The sequence below is a fragment of the Triticum dicoccoides genome, chromosome 1B (assembly GCF_002162155.2).
Source record: "Triticum dicoccoides isolate Atlit2015 ecotype Zavitan chromosome 1B, WEW_v2.0, whole genome shotgun sequence".
Taxonomy (NCBI): domain Eukaryota; kingdom Viridiplantae; phylum Streptophyta; class Magnoliopsida; order Poales; family Poaceae; genus Triticum; species Triticum dicoccoides.
Window position 1 is genome coordinate 609,371,111 of NC_041381.1, and position 14,210 is coordinate 609,385,320.

The 14,210-nt window shown below is 41.2% G+C and overlaps 1 protein-coding gene across 1 annotated transcript in view; it reads right to left on the reverse strand.

The window, feature by feature from the left end:
- Positions 1 to 284: 284 nt before the first annotated feature.
- LOC119350701 (probable LRR receptor-like serine/threonine-protein kinase At1g05700) overlaps positions 285 to 14,210 on the reverse strand; it is a 32,727-nt gene continuing 18,801 nt past the window's right edge. Inside the window, exons 3-13 of the mRNA XM_037618402.1 lie at positions 3,292 to 3,782; positions 3,044 to 3,182; positions 2,805 to 2,879; positions 2,642 to 2,713; positions 2,468 to 2,548; positions 2,209 to 2,369; positions 1,845 to 2,116; positions 1,475 to 1,601; positions 1,145 to 1,217; positions 872 to 1,063; positions 285 to 783 (exon numbers count right to left, since the gene is read on the reverse strand). Coding sequence (XP_037474299.1) covers positions 285 to 783; positions 872 to 1,063; positions 1,145 to 1,217; positions 1,475 to 1,601; positions 1,845 to 2,116; positions 2,209 to 2,369; positions 2,468 to 2,548; positions 2,642 to 2,713; positions 2,805 to 2,879; positions 3,044 to 3,182; positions 3,292 to 3,782 — 2,182 coding nt within the window. The remainder of the gene's footprint in view (positions 784 to 871; positions 1,064 to 1,144; positions 1,218 to 1,474; positions 1,602 to 1,844; positions 2,117 to 2,208; positions 2,370 to 2,467; positions 2,549 to 2,641; positions 2,714 to 2,804; positions 2,880 to 3,043; positions 3,183 to 3,291; positions 3,783 to 14,210) is intronic.

The window sequence follows — 14,210 nt, forward strand, 5'->3', positions numbered from 1 at the left end:
AAGTAAAAAATGGTTATTCATAATTAAAATGTTAATCAAGGCTACAAGTTATAATAACAAGTAGAGAAGTAAAACGGAAGGCATGTGCAGCTTGCCGTGGATAAACTGGCGAGGTACGGTAGGCGGGAAGCTATCACAATCCTTTCAACTTATAAGCAATTATGGTAGTTGGGTGGAGGTGACAAAATTTAAACTAGAAAAACTTAATCTAATAACATCATCATGCTCATATAGGTTCATCATAACAAGTCAAATATAATTATATAGCTGATGGTAGACAACTCTCATCGCACGGCAGGCCCGATGTCCATTGTTGCGACCCTCCCAAAATTATGCTCCATTTCAAGTGCAGCTCTCTGCCTTGAGTTTGTAGACTTGTTCGTAGAGTAAGCATCATTTGTCCAGTTTATGTCATCGCTATTGATGCCGTTGTAGATGCCGATGTCAGACCCACCGTCAGCCAAGTCCTCCTCTAGATTGAGGCACTCTTGAAGTTGAGCTACAACATCGGTCATGGTGGGGCGTTCTGCCAATGCCTCGGTGGTGCACTTGAGCGCAATAACAGCAGCTTTCCACATACTATTTATGTCATGATCACCACGGATTCGCGCATCCACCACACCCTCGATGTTTCCCTGTGCTAGCCGTTGTTGCACCCACTCGATGATGCTGATGGTATGTGGGGTACGCAAGATGGGTGGCTTCCCCGTGACAAGCACAAGCAACACGATGCCAAAGCTGTACACATCACTCTTGCTCGTGGCCCACCATGTTGTCTGGTAGCTGCACAAACATTTCAAGCTTACCTAATATATACGCAGATCATGACATGCTACACAAAGACTTCAAATCAGAGGGAGAGGGAACATACTCTGGATCCACATATCCTGGTGTACCAACGATTCTGTTTGTGGAAACATGTGTGTCATCATTATGATGAAAAGCCTTGGACAGGCCGAAATCAGCAATCTTAGCCTCTAATTTGGCATTCAGCAGGATGTTGGTGGCCTTAACATCCCTATGAATCAAAGGTGGGTTGCACCCCTTGTGTAGGTACTCCAGCCTTGCACACCAGCAGTCAAGATTGAAAAACGAAAACATTTATCAACAAAAAGGAAGAGGTGAAAACTCTGCTTTCAAGCACATACCTTGAGCGGATTCAACTGCAATCCGGAGTCTCTGTCTCCAGGGTAAGCATACCGCATTGTTGCCTTTTCCTGTGAATGATCCGACATTGTGAATTTCAGACTACTTATTCAGTTCACCATATAGATTAGTAATAGTTAGATATTGTTGGTTTGAAAAGAGCAAGTTAAAATGCACCGATCACCTTGCAATCATAGAATACTTTTTTTAAAACGGATTTTTTCATTACCCAAAGTCTCTACATCAACCTAATATACATACATACATACATACATACATACATACATACATACATGCATACACACATACCAGCAAGCAACTTGTGTACCTGAAATGTGCTCTTCTAGGGTCCCCTCTGACATGAACTCGTACACAAGTGCCATGTGCTCCCCATCCTTGCAGTATCCAATCATGGAGACAAGGTTCTTGTGATGTATGAGGGTTAAAATTTGAACCTACACAAGTACCCGAAAAATACTTCACAAATTTATTTTCACAATTTCCTGATACTAAATCATGCCTAGAAACTTACTTTGTTAATAATTTTAGAGGAACAATAGTAAACTATTTTCTTTATAATTTGAAATTTTACTAGTGTTCGTGTTTTGACAGCATGATTATGGCAAAGTTTCCATACTTGTAAAATATGGCGAAGCAAGAAACACAGAGAAACGGGAGTGCAGTTATGTAAATTCTACCTCCGTGAGGAATTCCTTGTCGCCTTGATTGGAGGACTTTGACCGAATCTTCACCGCTACTTGTGTACCATCCTCTAGCGAGCCTTCATAGACATTACCAAACCCTCCCTTGCCAAGCACTCGTCGGAAGTTGTTGGTTATTCTCTCAAGTTCCATGTACGTGAATTGACGAGTCTCCAATCCAAGTGGACTGTTCCCATAGCCATCCTTTTCTGTCCTATGCCCATCCTTCTTCATTTCTTTATGTGACTTGACGGAGTTGTTCATAGATTCTTCACATGCGGCAAATGTAATGAAAACATTAGGGCTATTCAAGGATGGGGAAGCATATCAGATAGTTGATGTGCTGATGCTAAATCCTCACCTGTATTTCTTCGTCTTAGAAAGAAAAAGAGCGCTACTGCCACTATTACCAGCACCACAATGACTGCTATAAGGACAACACCGTAGATGGCCAACTTGTTCTTCGTTTTAGTAGGCTGACATGAATTGCCGTCAGTGCAAATGTCTGGGTTGTTGCCATGTCTACCAGAAAAGGAATTGGAGATTATTAATGAAAAATAGTAATTAATTACTCGAGTTACAAAGAATGGGAATTGGAATTGGTGGGGTGGGAGGGGTACCTTAGATTCAGGCTGCCATCTTGAGTCCTTTTGAGGAGCTCAGGTGAGATTGATCCATTGAGGTGGTTGCCTGACAAATCTCTATACATACAAATTACTAGTACTGTATACATGACTCAAATATTTAACATGGGGTCACAAAAAATAGACTAAAAGATGAGTCGACCCACTTACAAAATTGTCAATGATGTCAATTGCAAAAGGGCGCCTGGTATTGAGCCTGTCAAGTTATTGTTTGACAAATCCCTGCAACATAAAAAAACAAGATCTGTTCTCTAATCGTTTTTGGTACAAGCAGCAAGTAAAGTGTGACCAAAATAGATCCAAAACCCTTCACGTACAAGTACTGGACGCCTTGAAATTCGTGAAAGAAGAGGATATATCACCATTGAGGCCACTAGAGGAAAGATTTCTGCAAAGTGAAAATATCGAGTGTTCAGTTCCACTAGACTTGGTAGTTACGTAACCTTCTATATCTCTATTACTTTTGCGCATTGTTTCCTATAATTATGCACTTCATGCTTTATTAACAGACCAGACAAAGCATTCTCTTCAAAAACGGACCATTGTTCTTACATGCTTATGATCCTTGGAGAGTTGTCACTGGTGTAGCTACATGTCAGCCTTTCCCAGACCATAGTCTTTGGAACACATGGGTCACCCATCCAATTCTTCTGCACCTCATAATTCGCTTTGATCGCCATTATGGTAGATACTGCAGTTAATAGTTAATCACAACAAGTTTTGATTAGCATGCGTGCTCGACCTATGTGCCTAAAGAATTAATCATAAGCTACATGTCAGTTATTTGCATAGGAACGTACCATCCCGGGAGTCAGTGGCAATGTTGGTGGCGGAGATGACGGAGAAAAACTCGATGGCACTGATTACAGGTGGTAGCGTCGAGTTGGTGGTGGCGTACATGGAGATGTTGTACTTGTTGTCTCGGTAAGGTGTATTTCCATTGGACACGAATCCCGTGCCAAGGTAGTGTGGGATAACAAGTTTGGGTAACTGCATGTCGTGAATGCTGATGTAGAACTGACGCTCGGCGTTGCTAGGAAGGAATTGCAGCTCAGAGAAATGCATGATGATGAGATGTCTTGGGGACTGGTTCTGGGGCTGAGGGTTGGGGGTCCAAATGATCTCGAGGTTCATGGCGGCATTTAGCGGCCTGACTGCCGTCTGCATCACCATCGATGGTACCTCGAAGACATCACCATCACTCTGCACCGTTTCCGTAGTTGATATGCCGCTCCACATTTTTGCATCAGTCTTAGGGAGCCATACACGGTCGTGTGGATCTATAGGGTACCTGATCAATCAATCATATTTGTGGTTTGTATTAACAAACCCCCCACAAAGCAATTCGCATTAAACATTTAACATTGTTAGCCTTTGATTTAGGAATGTTACAAGTAAACTAAAGCTTTAGATAGTGGTAGAAACATCTATGATTTTCTCTAGTGTAATGCATATAGTCAAACTACTACTTTGAATGAAATATGGGAATAACCTATCTTTTTTGTCCCTCAACTATTACAAAAATATAGACATGCTCCCTGACTTCCAAAACCAGCAAAACTTAGTCCCTCATCTTCCCAAACCAGATAAGTTTAGTCCCGTATACCACTTCGGGTGGTTTTCATCTGAGATGGACAAGGTTTTGACTGAACTGACATATCTCCCGGGTTTAACCACCACAACCCACGTCATTTTTCTAGAAACACAGCCCATGTTATTTTAGTCTCCCCAATTCCTCCCCAGACGCGGCAAGCTCATATGAGATATAATGTGGTGGAACGCTTGAGCGGCTGAAGTGAGATATATGTGGTTTCAATTTTCATGAATAACCAACTAAAAATATGTTTCTGAGATTATTCATAGTATAACAACTATGTATTTGTGACCAAACTATTTGTCTTTGTATACACATCTGACCAATTTTTTGTTCACTTCAACATATGAATTATGTATAGCTTATATGTAGGATGGGCGATACAAGTGCACATGTTCATTTGAACTGTTAGCATTGTGGGGTGAATAAAATTGTAATGTTGGAACAACTATAATTGCATACTAACCTGCTATTTGTCTTTTAGGATAGTTCAGTGACCTACCTCGTCGTAAGCTATGCACCCAAATTGTCTTGTTGTACTGATTAGTTGTATTCTATAGATTTTATTTTTGTAAAAAAGTTATTACTCTTTAGTTAGTTACAAAAATCCAAAAATTCATCTGAAGTTGTAGTACTACTTTAGCTAATGTTGTATGATCCATAAATGTCTAATTATATGTATCAATTCCATGAATAACCTAAATAATTTCTTATTAAAATTTGTATATGTTATTCTCTTTGTATAGTTTCATACTATCATCCTTTTTATCCATTTTTAGCATTTTTCATGGCTTGCTACCTATTCAAAAACAATGTCTTTATATGTTGGATAAATGATGCATATCCATATCATTTTGCGTGTGCACCCATATTGTAAGTATGGAAAAAAATATATAGCTAATAGTTGTCAAAATAGAGTAACTTGTACTTTCTCTCAAATGTAGGCCTGCAAACTGACATGTCGTAATGTACGCAATAAAACAATCCAAATTGCTCATTTGTATTATCCATATTAAATTATTTTGGTATGGAAATCTAACATAAATCTGAAAGCTTCACAACTTTCCCTAATTGTAATATTATTTAATTTTCCTATAGAAATATTTATGTGTCAAACTGTTATTTTAGCATATGATGTCTTGCCCTCAGTGTTTATCCCCGTCCCTCTCTTCGGAGCAGTCAGCAGTTAACCTATGGTATTTCTTTCTTTCTATATTGTTAATAAGTTAACTAACAAATGAGTTGACGGACGGCTAGGGTTTCTCGACCTCTCGTCGGCGCTGCCGCCAGTCTGCATCATCTCATGTTGCCTTAGGTCCATGGATACGTGGAGGACCTCGGCCCTTGCCGATGGAAGGGTTCCTACTACATGTTTACATGTTTTTTCAAGGCCGGTAAGGGTTTGTGTCATGTTCAGGAAGGTGTGCCAATGGTGGCTCCCCAAAGAAGGCATAGGGTGCTCCCTGCATTGCCCTCATCCTTGTGGTGCATCTACTATCGTTGGAGGGCGTGTGGAGGTGTGTCTCCCATGGATCACGTGGTATTCGGTCATTATTCGTCTTTAATGGATCTCCGTGGATCTATTTTTTGTTCGTGTTCGTTCATATGTCTACAAGTTGGATCATTTCTATCTATGCTTCTCTTCATCATTAACGGTTGTTGTTCTGATGCGCTGATCCCATCGGGCATTAGCACGGTTACTTCCCAACTATCTACTACAATAAGTTATTTCCAGCTCCAACGAGGGAGGGTGATGATGGCGCCACGTCTTTGGCTTGCTCAAGTAGTTGTAGTCGTCACTAGGTTGTCTACGAATTTGGTTATGGTTTTTATTATTTCTGGTGTTCATTATACTGGCATGTCAAATGATGAGTAGATAGTATTTTTTTCCATAAAAAGACATTTTATTAATATATGCGATACCTAAAAATATGGGATATATCATTTCAAATTAACATCTACCTACTAAATATTTATCTATCGAGATTTTGCATTATACTCATTCACTATTTGTTAGAGAACTATAAATACATTAGTATGTGTATCCATTTTTGTGTCCTTATTTCCATATTTACAAAGTATGGAGGTCAAACAATACCAGCAATGCAACATGTTGGTGGCTCGTTCTAGTTGAGGTAGTGGTATTCCAGTGGTCCAGCGATCTCGATATGATTTTTATTATGTTTGAAGTGTTTTTTAGTTCTAGTAAACTTTTATAATAGATCTAGGTCTTTCTGCAAAAAGAAAAAAAAAATAGAACGACACGATATTCTTTGTTTGCGCCCATAATAAACATTGCAAATTTAATGCTAATTTTTTGGTATTGCTACTATATGCATTGCAAATTATCGCGCATGCCACAACAATCCACACATTTTCTTAACGTACACACTAAACTGTATGTCTCTTAATAAAGAATGCTTCAAATCTACATTTTAGTTAAGCTTCAATGCTTACAATAATAGTAATTCCTCTTGGGATTTCCCTTCAGAAAAATATGTGCGCCAAATAACCACTTTAACATCTCTTGCATTATTGACAGATATTTAACGTGCCATACATATTACTCTGTACCGGATGCAAGGCGACATAGTTGGAACTGGTTATGTGTTATTGATGGATATTACTTTGTGGCAGCCGCTAACTACCGGTTTAGGCTGACCATTTTCTTTTATGGTGCAGGCTGTTCTTACTCAAGACTACCTGAGCATAACCGATCTGCTCCCTAGTTGTATTTAGGAGGTGATTCGATTAAGCATATGGTTTGATTGAAGTGGGATATGACGGACGTGATGGACAGATGAATTAGATTGGTTATTTTTTTAGGGGAAATTAGATTGGTTAGTATAAGGTATGTGCACGGGAGGAGGAGGAAATGGACGGATCTAGTGGGCACTTGCTAGGGGGTTAGGATCCTCTGCAGTACTGTACGGTACTGTAGAGTCACTGCCATGTGGGACCTGGCCCCACATGTCATCCACACTACAGCACCATACGGTACTGCAGAGGATCTCAACCCCTTGCTAGGTATGGCTCCCGAGTGGCCGACGAAAAAGAAAAGCACACGGTCCTCCTTGTCTATAAAAAATGACAATATAATTCAGACTTTAGTTTTTTTAAATGCCATAATTTTTGAACCAAACATCGAAATTAAGATCCGTTTTCACCGTAGGAATACTTGCGACATGCTCTTCGAAACTAGACCCCGCATGTGTATGTTTCGACGAACTAATTTGTGTGCAATTTAGTCCTCTTTTGATGCAACTGTCTAGCAGTCGATGTGCAACTACTCCCTCCTTTCCGGTTTATGAGGCTTAATTCAAAAATCTCACCAACCAAGGTAGATGATGAGTGGTGAAATACTTTTTGTAGTTTGCAAAAGCACCTAATTAATGCTCTTGTTTTTCTCAAAAATTATGCTTATCAATGCATTAATTGCAATGCATGCATGCATAAAGTACATGCATTGGTCAATTTTCTCTCAATACTTGCATGCAATGATTTAATGCACCTTGGAATCTGAACATGTGATGGGAAACAACCAAATTGAGCCTTATAAAATGAAAAAACTAAAATTTTGAGATAAGCCCTATAAACCGAAAAGGAGGGAGTAGGTGACAATCGATGTGCAACTTACTTCATACTCGGGACCTACAATTTTCACTCATGGGACTGGTGTAAACACATTTAATTCATGTTTCGTTTTTATAAAAAAAGATCATAACTTCTGACTCGAACATCGAAATTAAGATTCGCTTTCACTACTGAAACCCCCGCAGCATGCTCTTCAGAACTAGATCCCACGTGAATATGTTTTAATGATTTTGTTTGTGTGCGATTTAGTTCATGTTAGGTGCAAACTCCCTAATAGTCCATGTGCAACTACCTAAGAGTGGATGTGCAACTTTCTCCCTACCCATAGACGTGCAGTTCTCACTTATGGCACCTTCATCCCATCCTCCCCCTTAACAGTGAGATATGCAACTTCGTCTATTGCCCCAGGACAACTATCTATTAGTTGATGTGCAACTTTCTCTTTGCTCATGGATGTGTGGATTTCACTATTTGCTAACTCGGCCAACTGTCTAACAGTGGATGTGCAACTTCGAATGCTGCCCTATCCAACTGCCTAACAGTGATGTGCAAAATTCCCCTGTATCCCCGTGAATGTGTCGTTTTTCCTTGCTAGCACCCCGGCCGAACAACACTTACTAGAGAGATGTGCAACTTTAGCGCGCCGTCTATATGCATCTTTGCAGTATTCCTATGGATGTGTAGTTTTCACCATTCAACTACCCTACCAGTGAGATGTGTAACTTCTTTTGTTTCCCCAGCCAACCGCTTTGCAGACTATGTACAACTCCATCTGTTGCCCTGCCAACTAAAACTACGCATCCACGAGTAGGAAGAGAAATCCATTGCGCATAGACTATTAGGCAGTTGGTTGGAATAATAGACTAAGTTGCACATATTGCTGGTAGGGTAGGTGGGACAGGGTGTGCATGAAAAACTGCACATTCATGAGTAGGGAGGGGTGCACATCGACTAATTGGCAGGGCCGGTAGACTAGTTGCACAACACAAAAACTTGATTGTCATGGTTGCTAGGTTACAACCTCATAGGAAGTTGGATTATGTAGCTCAAAAATTGGTTTTGAAAAAAAACTGCACCAAATAGTATTAAAGTTGCACCATATAGTAATATAGTTGCACCATATAGCACAAAAATTGGCACCAAAAAAAATCATTGAAATATACCCATGCGGGATCTAGTTTCAAAGATATCGCCGTAAGGATTTTAAAGTGAAAACGGATTTGAATTCAGATACATAGTTTGAAAGGTATGCCTTTTTAAAAATTTGAAAACCCAAAATAAATACACAATGATCTATTTTTTTAAAGTAAAGTTACCAATATGAACACATTTAATATCATAACATACATGCGCTAGCCGATAAAAGTTTTTGTGCATGCAAGCCTATGAGGCCGGCCGCTTGTTTCAGCGATCGAGTGCGCATCCATGATTAGGTAATTACGGAACGAAATATGTGCTATTACTTGCAAGCATGGAAGGTGCACTGGACGTGTTTGGCTTGAACAATGTTGCATATGTGTGCAAATTGATTATCTTCATGTGCAACTTTTTTTTGTTGACATCGTACATTCATGTGCGACTTTTCTCTGTTGCATGGATCTGCATGTGCGCATGAATCGAAAGGATTGCAAATATTTGCGTATAATATAGGTGTTGTAAAGGTATCAGCCCATGTGCGGGTCCATATATGGTTGTGAACTTTTAAGACCATCTACAGTCGGATGCATCAAACCCGTCTCAAACACTCGGTCGGACGGCCTGGTCATTTATGGGTCACGAAAATTTGATTCGAAAGGATGCCTCAAAGGCCCGGACTAACCGGCACCCTTCATATCCAGCACAAATATGGGGCAGATATGGGGCGCCAGGGGTATCCGCCACGTCGAACCCGGCTCATGCTGGCCCACCCGACCCTAAATATATTCCTCATCCACTTGCCGGACCAAACCCTAGCCACTTCACTCTACTCCCCTCTGCTGCCCAAGCTCCCGTACGGCGATCTTCAGCCGTCTCTGGCATGGTGGGCAGCGGATCCTAGTCCTTCACCTCCAGATTGGTCGACCCAGAGATCATCCCACATGGCCCCGAGGAGGAGATGGCCATCCAGCTTGCGCTCCACAACTCCCAAGAGGAGGCCCATGCGAGGCAGCGCTCAGACTCCTTCGTCGGGAATCAATTGCGTCCGCCCAAATAGCCCATGGATCCGGCACTAGGTGCGGTGTCGCTGCCTCGCCGGACACGGTGGCGGACACGCTACCCTTCCGTTGGCGCGCCGAGACCATCGACGCACCATGGGTGTTGTCGAATGAAAACATGGCGCGGCGTGCCCCCCATGCGAGGTAGCCGGCGCGGGAGGTGGCGGTGGACGTCGGCGAGGTAGAGTCGCATTCTCTAGCACCCCGTATGGTGCAGCAACCCGGGCGCCGCAACCACGTTATGGTGGATGTCACTGGCTCATTCCAGGATGGATCCATCGTCGATCTGATGTCCACCGACACTGTTCAGGTTCTAGGCTCCGACGAGGAAGAGTAGTGCACGAGAGACAGCGGCGTGTTAAGTTCAATGAGCCGACTCGTGTCCCATGCCCTACTCTACCTTGCCAGTGACCGAACGAACATTCTGGGGACCGCAATCGGCAGCCAGACATGGGCATGGCGGAGCCGGACGAGCTCTGCTTAAAAATTGGTTTACGTTGCATGTAATAATATGGATTTGATGTGTCTGTTTGTAGAAACAAATATTTGAGGCGTCACTGGTCACTGTCCCGGGACACGCCCCGTTGCGTCCGCAGGCATTTGAGGGGTTGGGTTTGCCCGGTCCGGCTGTAGATACTCTGACGGTAGTTGTTTAAAGCTCTTCCAAATTAATTGTCAGATGATTCTAACAAATGTGAGATTTTCTAGCTAATTTTTTTCTGGTCAACCCATTATTTACTTTTAATAGGCAAATATGAGTAGAATCTAAGGGTTGTTATTAAAGCTCTCCTAAATTAATGGGTAGATGTTTCTAATTATTGTGGGATTTTCTAAATTAAATTCTTTATTTTTATTTTGGTTAACCCATAATCTACTTTCAATATATAATATATTAGTATAATAGCAATCTTTGGTTCATTTTATTTATGTATTCGCCACAACCGTCTATTAGAAATATGACCTAGAGGTACTCATAGAGATTATTCTATGATCGTGAATCCATGATTCTTCTGTTCCAACTATTTCATGAAAAAAACATTTGTATTGATTGGTAATAATGTGAATTATTTATGAAATTTTATGCTTGAATGATTATTCTTAAGTCTCTAGTGTGGAATTGATGTGAGGACACATATGAATATCAGACTAGCACATCTATTGGTTGATTACCATGTTTCGCAGGTCATGGACATGGAGATGTCGAATCAATAATGTGAACACATGCTAGAGAACATGGGGTTCGGACAGACCCAACATGAGACATAGTGAGAATATTTTGCAGTTGTCTCTTACAATGTGTAGGATATGTCCTTAGACCTGAGATTACCGCATGTACTTTGGATGTGTAGTGACCTTCTTAGGGGTTACCGAACCCTACTCTATAATTGTGGCGTTATAAAGCATGTATTGAGGCGTGGTGGATCAAGATAAAATTACCCCTCTATAATGACAGAGATACCATTGTGCATCTCGAGTGATCGGACCCAAAAATGCATGACCATGTTACTCAATATTAAAGAGTTGACCTAATAAAGGATTCCAAGTCATGTGATCGAGAAAAGTGAGGTCAAGATTGAGCTTGACAATTATCGTGAGGTAAATGGAGTGGCATGTACGTAACATTGTGATGAATGTTCAACTGATATGATATTTATGTGCCTTCTTGGAATTGGCATGTCATGTAACTAGTGACCAAGTTGGAGTACTCGGATCATTTCCAAACGTGCATGAACATAAAGAGTTGCGCACTTTAGGGGCTGGAGCCTAATTCAGAGTAGGATCCAAATGAGAGTAGGTGCAGAGTCCCAATGAGCTTCTAACGTTGAAACCCATTACAGAGACGTCTATATAAAGAGAAGGGTACGGACAAAATTCTATTTAGCCAAAATTCATAGTTGCTGAAAACTAGGCACCACGTCCACCACGCCGAAAGTCGCCCATTCGGATATAGCAATCTGGGCGTGTGATATTACTCCCTAGATTTGTGGATACTTTTAAGGCGTCGCACATGGGATACTTGGACAAACTGCACAAAGGCCTAACTGGTTGCTCATGTTGCCTACATGATATGTGGTGTGCAGGGTACATGGCATTTTCGCATGCCATGTGAGTGTAAAACTAGGTTGTTGTTGTATTGTTGGCAACTCTTCTGATGAATATGTATATTGCGGGCCCTCTATGTATTTGTCTATGTGTATTTGTGTAAAATATTCTAGCAAATTTTCTTATTGCAAGGCTAATGGTAAAAAAACTACGGTGTATAATTACACCACACACAATTCACTAAAATAATGTCTGTGTAATGAGACCGCCAACACACATGTTCATGCCTTTCGAAGCGTGTGCGATGGACACCTCGCGAAACACGTTTTCTTGCTACCACGAATCGGGTCGATGGACCCCAAATCGCATGTACACATATTCTAAACCAGAATGATATAAAACTGACGACAGATTTATTGGTTTTCTATGTGAACTCCCTATGAGCCGTCGGATCCCGTGCACATAATCCCATTTTTTTCACTCCAAATGCACCCTCTGAGTGAACTGTGTGATGCCGACAAAAAATGGTTCACTTAGGATGGCAGTTTAAGCAAACAAATTTGGGGTCGGCAATTTATGTTTGTAGAGCATGGCAATTCTCACGGTTTCTTGTTCATGTAGGGTCGTAATTTCCTTTGGGCCTCATGCTAAACCCTGAGCGTGGCACCTTATTCATTTCTTTTTTTGGCTCGCAAATTTCTTCATGCTACAGTTGTGGCAAATCTCCAAAAATGCATGGAAAGCACTCTTTTGCAGCATGGCGATTTCTGTCAATCTTTTACACAACATGACAAAATTATACTGTAGAACATGTAATTTTTTTACAAACAATTTTATCTGCTTTCAGATGGTAATTCTTGAGTGTTTGCTGGGTGTTTTTTCAGCGAGCAGAAATGTCCGTTCAATCCTCCCAACCCGGGGAAACGATCATTCGCACGAGTTAGCTTTCTGACGGAACGTGAGATGTATATTGGGGCCATATTCTAAAGGGATATTTTTATAACATATGATGAGGGATTGCGATTTTCATAATTAGTTGAGTATGTTTTCATTAATCTATAACTATATCTATATTTATAGAAATATCACTCATCACCCAGGGCGCAGAATACATTATTTTGCACCTGCAGTAAGCTTATGACCATTTCATCAAAAATTAAGTTTGATATACAAATAGTTACATTCATATTGATTCAATGCTTAAAAGTTGGCATAAGAAAACCAAAATATAAGTCATGAGACCAAAATATAAGTCATAATATGTTATTTTCTTATGTTCTCGTTTTACTTTTGACGTAAGACAAAATTTAGGGGATGTAAAAATACGGTGGAATGATGCGTGATCCTTTATTTCTATATCTATACCAATATAAAAAGTGTGAGTTGTAGAGATCCAACAAATCTCCCCCCGTCCAACCGCATATATCCTACGTTCTACGTCGCTCTAATGTTTAGCGTGCTCCACTAATTAATATCATACCTCAGTAATGTATCCTACCTTTTTTTAAGAAAAGGAGGATGACCCCCGGCCTCTGCATCTGGGAGATGCATACGGCCATTTTATTGATTATTCTCGAGAACCTTACAAAGTATTACAACAATATGCCTGAATCCGCCATCTTGGCAACATATGCCACTACTCCTATCCAAATGATGCAGGGGTGCTACCTGGGCCACATACCCAGACTACTCACCTAATCCTATCATCAAAAGCCAGAAGCCCTAGCCGAGCCACATACCAGGTCTGGGGCATAAACTGGTCTGACGCACTCATATGTGTCGTCGCCGCCATCTTCCATATGTCCGTCTTCAGAGCAGATATTGAGGCTTCTACCTTATCAGGTCACTCGGTCATCGACGCCACCATGACGCCAGACAACTACCTCCACCTGCGCGAGTCCATCACCGCGCATCGGGCGCCGAGTCTCCACTGCACCACGCCGCCGAGATCCGTCGTCATCAATGTGAAGGATGAAGCACCCACTAGTGCAGAACCGGGCAATAGCACCGGTTCGTAAGGCCCTTTAGTGCCGGTTCCATAACCGACACTAAATTGTGGGCACTAAAGCCCTCCCTTTAGTACCGGTTCAGCACGAACCGGTGCTAAAGGGAAACCATGTGGCACAAGCCAGCTCCAGGGGCCTGGAGCCCTTTAGTACCAGTTGGTAAGACCAACCGGTACTATAAGGTTTGGGGGGTTTTTAGTTTTATGAATTCTTTTTCATTTATTTTTGTGTTTCCATTTTAATTCTTTTTCGTTTGCTGGTATTTTACGATACTACACATTGTACAC